Source organism: Natrix helvetica (assembly GCF_964273705.1).
Source record: "Natrix helvetica genome assembly, chromosome: 2".
NCBI classification, from domain to species: Eukaryota; Metazoa; Chordata; class Lepidosauria; order Squamata; family Natricidae; genus Natrix; species Natrix helvetica.
The window spans coordinates 255,721,927-255,731,915 of record NC_138552.1 but is presented as its reverse complement, the minus strand read 5'-3'; the positions used below and the strand labels follow the sequence as shown (position 1 = coordinate 255,731,915).

Sequence of the window (9,989 nt, the reverse complement as noted above, 5' to 3'; positions counted from 1 at the left end):
GGAACAATCAGTATCATAGAGCTTTACCATTACTATGTAAAACAAACTGAATCTCAACTCCAATCAGTTTTTATATACCAGCAGTACTTTGTTTACCTCAGTTTGATTTCAGCTTGCTCTCTCTCATCTAGCCCATGTCAATAAAAAAAAGTGTGCAATCAGAAGAGGCACATATTAAAAATAATCTGGATACTTTGAACTCTGCAGCACAAACCCTGACATATGGCTTCTGTATCACAGAAAGAATAATATTCTTATAGTTTAATAATTAACAAAGAATACTGTAGTTGCAGCTTTGGCCAACCCTATATTACATGCTGTTGTTGACCTTTATACTTGCCTAGATACTTATCTTTTGAGCTACAAAAAGATAAGGGGCAAACCACTTTCCATGTAGGCTGCAAATAAAGCAAGAGACTACCATTTCTCTTTCTGCTGCATCGTTAGAGCTTTCCGGGCACTTCCTGCAGGATGGCTGTTTTTTTCCTCTATTGTGGATGCTATCTACGTGTTTAGCAGTTCATGAGGTAGTTGCTTTGCACTAATGCCATTAGAGCTTCCTGGGCATTTGGGCTTGAAGTCCAGGTGCAGCTAGCAGCTGCCTCCCAAAAAGTCAGGATGGCACTCTTGGTTGGTAAAGGAGCAATAAGACAGGAAAGCTCAGCTAGGTCAACATGGGCTGTGGAGTGCACAAAGCCCAAAAGGCAAGGGGGAGGGATAAATGGGAAGCTGCAACGCCACTGCCATCATAAATGCCGGTGGATTGCAAAGTGCTAAATTTTGATCATGTGATCGTGAGGTTGCTGCAATGGCTGTAACTACAGGGCAGATCATAAGTCCCTTCATTCAAATCTGTCAGAGCAACAGTTGTAAATCAAGGACTCCCTGTATTTGGAAGTATCCCGTGCAAGCAAATTTTAATACCAAGAAAGAACTGGTATATACATTTCAAACTTTATTAAAATTCACTGTGTGTAAAAAAATGATTAAACGTGAATATATACAAACATACACTCTTGTATTCAAAAGATTTACCTGGCACCCTAGACATAAAAATTATCAGATACTTAAACAAACTTTAAAACATCCAAAATGACATTACTAAGTTACATCAAAAATAGTGATAATGGAATGCCACTTATCTGTTAAGACTAATTATGACTTTTAATAGAATCTTTATAGCTTCCAAATGCAATAATATGCCAGTTTAGTAGAAAGATTGCTTAAGGATTCAGATATTTTTGTTACAAAGTAGCAGTCCATGATATTCTCTTCTGTCGAATTTTATTCATTTTCCACAGTCATCCTTTTATTTCATGTTACAGATATTACGAGTTTAGTCCCCTCTGTATTTCATTCATTTCCTTTACCTGAAAACAAAAACAGTTATTTCTTAATAAGTTGCTTTTTAAATAATTTCTGCCACTACAAAGAATACTAATCTGTCTCCCATATGGACAACTTTTTCTATGCCATAATTGTGCAAACAAATATGAATACATACCAGGGGTGAGATCCTACCGGTTTAAAAACCAGTTCGCTGAGCACACGCTTTGATTGCGCAGTTTACCAAAAACTCACCTTCAGCATTACTGCTGGCGAGGAAAACAACTGAGGTGTGACAATCTACACAATCCAATTTGGAAAAGGAAATATAGGCGAGTATAGCGCAGGGGCCCGGGGGTGGGGGGGGGGCACTTCAAAGTCAGAGCAAACCGGTTCATCCAAACTGGTCTGAACAGATAGAATCCGATCCCTGATACATACCATCAATTTTACATTATTAAGTATACACAATTTAACTCATGTTTGCAATCCAGTCTGAATTAAAAAAACCAGATTTTAAGACTGCTACAGTAACTGTTCCACTACAGAATTCTCTCATACTATGTTTGCTTTTCACTACAGAAAAGCTTTCACAAGTTAATCATATTAAACATTCTCCCAACATTAAAAAATTTGAATAGTTATACACATGCCTGTGAACTTACACAGCAATGAAACACTGGATGTTTATTATGTGAATTGGATCATTCTTACTGAAATATTCTTAACTATTAAAGCCACTTTATATATTTACAGTAGTCCACAATTTATAAACATTTATTCAGAAACTGTTTGAAATTACAACACTGCAAAACAAAGGGATTTATGAACATGACTGAGGTTATAGCTGTTGCAGTGTTCCCGTAGTCACATGACTGAGATCTGGGTGCTTGGCAACTTGTTTGCATTTACAACAGGTTGCAAAATACCCTGAGATCAGGTGATTGCCATATGCAATCTTTCCTGCCAGTTGCCGCAGGTCAACTGGGAAGCCTGCAGGGAAAGTTACAAGTTACTGCTGTATGCCAAGACTCCCTCTCTGAAGACTGGCTAAAAAATATCCATGCCAAACTTTAAGCAGCATTTTCAATCTTCAAGTCTGTTCACCCGTGGGCTGAAAATCCCCCTCCATGTTAAAATCCAAGTGATATTTTCATCTAACAAGCGAAGAGATTGTCTCTCTGCTCAGTGGCTGAAAATCTTGCCTGGATTTCAGCATGAAGGATTTGCAGTGCTTGAGCAAAAAGGCAAGCCTCTTCGCTCAGGGTCCTAAAATCCAAACAAGCCTCTTCCCCCACCTTCCATGCAGCCTGCACTGGGCCTATCGGGGCCTCCCCCACCTCCTTGAGGCACCCAATGATCTTTATCTGGCACTCTCTCTGTCCAGTTAACAACCAGTAAGATCACTTAACCATGACAGGGAGTGCTGGAATGTCAGTCATTGTGTGAACAACTGAGATTTCAGGGGTCTTAAGTCAAGAACTATTTGTAATTAAATGTATATAACATTTGTATCACAGTTTAAAAAAGTAAAAAGAAAGATTTCTATTTAAATAGTTACCTCAGCTTTTTCATACTTGCCCCTCTTTCTTCGGGTAAATATCTGCATGGAGAAAACGAAAGAGCTCAGGTATTTTTCTATTCCAACACATTCAAGAATCCAATTTAACAGAACACAATAATACAGAAACTATTGATGCCTATTATCCCTGCCCATTATCCAGTCACCTATAAAAACCATTCCATGTTACTCGTGAAACGTGCAGTCTTCAGCTCCCCTATTTGTGTTATTACAGGTTAATACAATGTGCAACCGATATTCACTTAAAGCCTCTGCTAAGTTTGAACAGTGGGAACGGATCTGAATCTTTGGAGGCTTACTGCACTAGTGTAGGCTAAGAGATGAATCATCTGGCGATTTCTAGATGTTCTCAACTCCCACTGAGGTAGTTTAAATGTTTCATGGATAAATTGTTAATTCAGCAGTCAGGAATAATTTTGCAAAATATTGAGGACATCAGATTCCCTGAACTTTTTGTGGGGAGTACTGAACCAGAGAGATCAATTGTAATATAAAATCTGTTAAAATAACTAAGAATATACAAAACTATAATATAATAAGGCTAAAATAAAATTACACATTGCATAATACCTCATCCACCCCAATGTTATAAAGAATCATGGCATATGAAACAAGAGCATTATGTTATATCACTAACAAAGAGTAACACGATAAGAGACAGAATTGTAGTGAAAACTGTTTAAAACTTATCATAAATTTATCTTACATCTTTATTTGTCCAGACTGGCTATTACTTTCAAACATTACTACCCCATAAGAATGCCATACAGGTAATTCTCGACTTACAACCATTCATTTAGTGACTGCTCAAGGTTACAATAGCCCTGAAAAAAGTGGCTTTTTCACATCTATGACTGTTGCAACATCCCCATGGTCACGTGATCAAAATTCAGATGCTTGGCAACTGGTTCATAGTTATGAGGATTGCCCTGTTCCAGGGTCATGTGATCACTTTTTATGACCTTCTGGCAAGCAGTCAAAGGACAAGCCAGATTCATTTAAAAACCACATTACTAACTTAACTGTAATGATTCACTTAACTGTGGCAAAAAATATAAAATGGGGGGAAATTCACTTAGCTGTTTCACTTAGCAACAGAAATTTTGGGTTCAATTGTGGTTGTAAGTTGAGGATTACCTGTATTAATTTTATATATAATGAATGATGTCTAATAATCAACATACCTACCAATAGTTTCTTCGACCAATATATATAGAGGTGAAACGTCAATGATACACCTGGGGGTTTTGATATTCAGTTTTACAGAGTGTTAAGTAGCTATTTTATTTCTTTTGTTGATAAACTTCAATTTTACCAATATAGTATTTATGGTTTATCATGGTCTGTGGCTGAATTATAATAGCCCAGGGGAAAAATGGAAAGTTCAAGAGTTGTCTAAAATAGTAGGTTCTATGTTTATCTGCTCTAGGATACTTTTTATTTGAACATCAAAATTAAGATCTTCTAAATAAGAAAAACATACCAGTACAAGAATACCAGCCACTATTGCCAGGACTACAACCACAATTACAGCAATAACTCCAGGAGTCAAACGTTTCATTGTAAACTCTGGTGCTTTTTCATCAACATAATATATAACTGTGTTCTCAAATTGAAGAGGTTCTCTTTTAACTTCCGGATGAACAATTGAATCCCCTTTGACCTGAAAGACCAGGAACATGAATTATTCATTTTTTTAGAAAAAAAATACAAACTATTGAAATATAGAAAAAAATCATCAATAATTCCACTTTCCTTTAAAAGCTCCACATACTTACATCTTTCTCAAAATAATATGCTACATCAGCTATATCCACATCAGTATTTCCTTTTTCTGAAGCATTTTGTATGAGATGGACACTAATGAAAGGTTTCTCATACTGAAAGAAAAAAAGATACTACCATCACATAAAAAATCACACATCAAGTTTAAACATAATTTTTCTGTTTTATTTTTCAGTAGTTAACCAGGCTCTTTAAAGGCCTATTTGATAAATAGTTCAAAATTTGAATTAAATTAACAAAATATTTTAGATAAGGTCTTGATATAGTATAATTACATATTTAAAATGGACAGGTTTAGAATTTACCCTTTAATCAGGGTAGATTCTAAACCTTCAAAAGTAAAATTTATATGCCCCCATGAAATATAACCCAAAGTAAACTTCCCATGAAAATATCCAATAACTGTTGTACGTACTTCAACCTTTATGTGTTTTTCATCCAAAAAGTAATAGTCCTTAAAGTTTTTTCCAACAGTTCTGGGAATTAAGGAAAGAAATTAGAAACTCTGAAAGATCTTTAAGACACAATTTTAGTACTGAAACCCACATCAATCACTCCATCACTTTCCCCCTATGAAAACTAGCTGGATATTAGTTTTGAAAAACTTGCTGTTTATTTTATACTTCAATACATGAGCTATGGTTTAGTAAACTAGATTATTAATAAAATTAGCATAAGAAATCAATTTGCTCATGTTTTGTCTATTTCTTTGCAAGGTTAGGTAAGTGAGCCAGGAAAAAGGTATATAGAATCTGAATCCAGCTTACTCTATGGTTTATTAGACACAAAAGGTTTGAATAATGAAAGACAACTAATTTTATTTTTTTATGTATATTCATATATTTTTTATGATCTCTTGTTTTGGTGTAAGATATCACAATCTTGTATTTAGGAATCATGCACAGCACATCGTGCCAAACATTTTCTTTTCAACTACATTGTGAAAATCATTTCATCTATTAAATTGCTACACTTAAGTAGACCGTGATAATTACCAAGACATACCTTTGAATAGAAGCTTGGTCTGTATTACTGCCAGTATACTTTGCTTCAATAATAATCCAACTAAAAATAAAACATAAAACATTTTGCTCAATTACTCTGAACATTAATCACAAGGTTAAGAAATAGGACACTCAATTTGTGCATTTCTAATTTTTAGTCTTAATTTGTTAATGATAAACTTGTCAGCATAAACTATTAAAATGTTATGATATTGATGTTTTAACCTTAAAGTACAACATATAGATCTTAAAATAAATTCAATTTTAAATCAGGTTTACCTTGTCCTTACTACTTCTTCGCATGTAATATCTTTATCACTCTTGTCAGTTCTTCGTACTCCAGCACTGTTCACACACCAGCAAGTCTTAGGTTCACTGCACTGCTTGGCTTTGAAGTTGCCCTTTGCATCACATTCTGGATTATATATGCCATCATTGTCTACATATGCATGTTGTGGTCTTTCTCTTCTACCTCCTTTTAAGCCAGTCACTTCTGCTTTCATCAATAGGCATTTTGAAGTCACTAAAAGATAATAAAACCAGTAAAGAGTAACTAGATCATGTTAACTTAAATACAATATTTTTGTCAGAAAGCAATGGAAAGTGTAGTGGAATTTGCTCAGTTCTTATACTTACATGTCTTACAGTTCACTGTGATATCAAATCCAACTGATTTACACTGGCATACACCATTAGCAAGAGAACAATTTGTTGTCCGTTTGTTCATCTCACATGAACATCCTTCTGTAATATTCAAACCAAATTATTACAAAATAGCCCTTTTGTATTCTGCACAAAATAGATAACTATTTCTATTTTTTTTGTAGTAGATATCTGCGAAATCAACCTACTTCAGGGAAAGATTCCTTTGCTAACAGAAAATTCAAATTAATTACAATCTGGAAATCTGACTCTGTAATAACTAATACCATATCTGAAATTTTCTCAATATTGCAATTCCATAAAGATTCTTGAGTTGGCTTTAAAACAGAGCATGTATCTGCTTACTGATATTCTAGATAACATTTTTATGTAACATGTTCATCATTATAGATAAATTTCAATAATACACTCACAGGGAAAAAAATCCCCAAAATATTAATTTTGATATTATTTCAGTTAAAAATATAATTCCAATTCAAATCATAGGTCTCAGGGATTGCCAAAACTGCTACTTTTGACATTAATTCTGTAGACCTCTTCTGAAGAGTAACTGTTATGTCTACACACTTCAGACTAAGTTCAGAGCCGTAGTTCTGCAAAAATAAACTAGTATTACAGTATAGGTCAGTGAAGGCGAACCTTTTTTGGCTTGCGTGCCATAAATGGGGGGAGCACAGGGGGGTAGTGTGCAGGCGTGCCGCACCCATAATGCAATGTGCGACACCCCCCCAGGGCACATGCGTGCACTACAGGCGCAACCCCCCATTTTTACATGCTTTTTTTGCCCTCTCCAGGCTCCAGAGTCTTTATAGGAGCCTGGGGAGGGCGGAAACAGCCTCCCCTGCCCTCTCCCGGAAGCCCTCCGGAGGCTTCAGGGACCTTCAGGATGCTTCCTTGAAGCCTCCGGAGCAGTCAAAACGAACCTCCAAGCAAATCGGAAGTGACTTCCGGTTTGCTCAGAGGGTCGTTATGAGCGCTCCGAAGGCTTGAGGGACCTTCAGGACGCTTCCCTGAAGCCTCCGGAGCAGTCAAAACGAACCTCCGAGCAAACTGGAAGTCTGTTCCCAAAGTTCCGGTTTGCCCGTAGGGCCGTTTTTTTGCGCTCCAGAGGCTTCAGGGAAGTTCATGAACCGGGGGGCGGGGGAGGCTCTTTTCACGAAAAATGGCTTTAAAAAAGGGTGACTCTAGAAAGAGTGCAGAGAAGAGCAACAAAGATGATTAGGGGACTGGAGACAGCTGACAGGTAGCGCGTCGCGTGCCCTGACAAATGGCTCCACGTGCCACCTGTGGCACGCATGCCATAGGTTCGCCATCACTGGTATAGGTGAACCTCCTTCTCAAATGCACCATACCTTTTCCCCATTATAGTACTAAAAAAAAAAAACCCAGCTGAAAACTCCCAAGTATCTCCACCCACTTCAGTGAAAACAATTACCTGGGAAGCAACAGCAAAGTGCATTTTAACAGGGATTAACAGTCTTTACTTCCTTTTAAAACCAGAGTTTAATTTCCTGACAATCGGCTCTCGAAAAGTACATTCATTTTGGACATATATGAAACCAAAACTATCCTGTTACAATTTGGTAAGAACCTGTGTATGATCAAACGAAAATGAGAAAAAAAAAATTCCCAAGATAGGGATGGGTGGGGAGGAAGCAATGGTGGTTTCTACAGGTTAGCTTCCAATCATCAAAAAAGATAAAAAACTCCATGTTGTACTTGACTATTTATAACTATGTAATCACAACGATGCTTTCTCAAATATGCAAAAGTGCTTTCTTTTGGGAGATATTGTTACTTCACAACTGAACCTGTAACCCTAATATTTTCTGGTTATCTAAGCATTAACCAGACAATCCCATTTTGCTTTCAAATTCTGACAAGATTAGGCAGGAGCCATCTACTTTTCAGTCATTTATATACTTAAAGATATTTTTCCACTCTCATTCAAGCATGACACAAGCATGCCCTGCTGAAAACATCCTTATTCTGCCTTGGACTCTGCCATCATATTCTCCCCAAACCATTAATGGAAAAGCATTGTAAGCTGCACTGGTATTAAAACAGTATTTCATTCTTTATTTTGACAACAAGGGCAGACTCGAGTTGTATAAAAGCTTCTAGACTTGTCATCTATTACCTTGAAGAAAAGTCAGATGACTCCAGCAGCTTAAAACAGAGACACAAACAATCAAAAATGAGGATAGCAAACTTTACACCAGTATAGGCTTTGTACCAACCTAAGATGAATGGCTAGAATTTCAACACAAAAGTAGGGAAACACCCTAAGAAAACCTTAAAAGAGCTCAGATAATGCAAGCTACTATATTCAAGGCTTTACAAACCAGAAACCTATAGAAAAGAGTTTTCAGTTGGGAGTTAAAATGGAGTTGCCACTGATCTACATCTACTATTATTGGTACATGGAACACTTTGTCTATTCACATTAAACTAAATCCAGGTTAAAAAAATTAAAATTAAGCATGTTAAAGAGTTCTGCCCATCTTTTTTTGCCAGTAAAACCATAAAGGAAGGTTATGGCTAAAGTGTATTAAGTTAATTTCTTAAGATGATTCTAAAGCGAATCTAATTTTTAAATGATTTAGGACAGAAAGTTTCCATCCCTCGGAGAAAAGCGAAACGGAAAGTTTCGTGCCGAAGGAAAGTCCGGGAACTCCAAATCGATCTGCCCTCCAGGGACACCGGGAGCTGCCCGAGCGCCATGGCTCTACAGGGCGTTGGCTCTGCGTGTCCGCCTCCAACTCTCCCGGAGCCTCCAGGGGCAGCCTGCTTCTAGCTGGCTCCAGATCTCCCCAGAAGTCGCGACCAAGAAAGCCCGGCCACCTTTGTTCCTATCCACCGACATGAAAGCAACCTGCCCCTTCCTCCACGTGAAGGCCGGGAATCTCGACGAGGTGCCATTTTGTGCGGGGTTCCTCTTCCCCAAGGCGCACGCACGAAAATCAGGAGCTGAAAGAGAAAAGTCGGGAAAACCCGACGAGGGAAGACAAACCTTCGCTCCACGCCGTAGCGGCCAGCGCCAAAAGCGCTCCCAGAAGGAAAGCAGCCCTAGAAGGAAATCCCATCGTTCGCGGTGTCAGAAAGCAGGTAGATGGGAAAGGCAAGTAGGTGCGGGCGACCGTCGGTCTGTGTCTTCACTTCACCCTTTCTTCCCCCTTTTCTCTCAAGTTGCTCAGCAAGTTCCGCAGGAAAACTGAGCTCCTTTCAGCCGGCCGCGCCCGCCTCCTCAGGTTACACCTGGTTTCCCACGCACGCAGGCACTTCGCCTCAGCACCTGCGCCACTCGTATCCTCCACTACTTCCGCTTCTCCGAAGGTGAACCCGCGAATCTCGTTGGCTCCGGGCTCTTATAGCTCGCAACGCCACCTGCACGAAACTGGGAGCGGCCGACAGGCGGGGTTTGTGCAACAGAGCGACGAGGACTCACCTGCGCTGCCGACTAGCCATATATAGACTTTTCCGGGTGAAATGCTTTTCCGGGAAGGAGATGGTACAATGTCGGAATGTTTCGAAGGCAGTATGTGAGGTAACAATAGGCGAGGCGGTTGGAATATTCTAAAACGCCTCATCAACTGTAGGAAGTTATCACGCAGCCCTCTCCTAGAAAA

The 9,989-nt window shown here is 38.5% G+C and overlaps 1 protein-coding gene across 2 annotated transcripts; it reads right to left on the bottom strand.

Annotated features, from left to right (window-relative positions):
- Positions 1 to 942: 942 nt before the first annotated feature.
- On the bottom strand, positions 943 to 9,694 carry EPCAM (epithelial cell adhesion molecule). Of its 2 annotated transcripts, none has more exons than XM_081943712.1 (9): positions 9,374 to 9,694; positions 6,334 to 6,441; positions 5,977 to 6,220; positions 5,699 to 5,758; positions 5,109 to 5,169; positions 4,683 to 4,788; positions 4,392 to 4,564; positions 2,888 to 2,929; positions 943 to 1,370 (listed from the first exon to the last, which is right to left on the bottom strand). In XM_081943712.1, exons 1-9 carry the CDS (start codon positions 9,444 to 9,446, stop codon positions 1,329 to 1,331), a joined length of 909 nt encoding a protein of 302 aa, XP_081799838.1. In that variant the 5' UTR covers positions 9,447 to 9,694; the 3' UTR covers positions 943 to 1,328. The 2 variants fall into 2 exon arrangements, with proteins under 2 accessions (XP_081799838.1, XP_081799837.1); XM_081943711.1 differs by having other exon boundaries at positions 4,392 to 4,571; positions 4,687 to 4,788.
- Between the last annotated feature and the right edge of the window lie 295 nt (positions 9,695 to 9,989).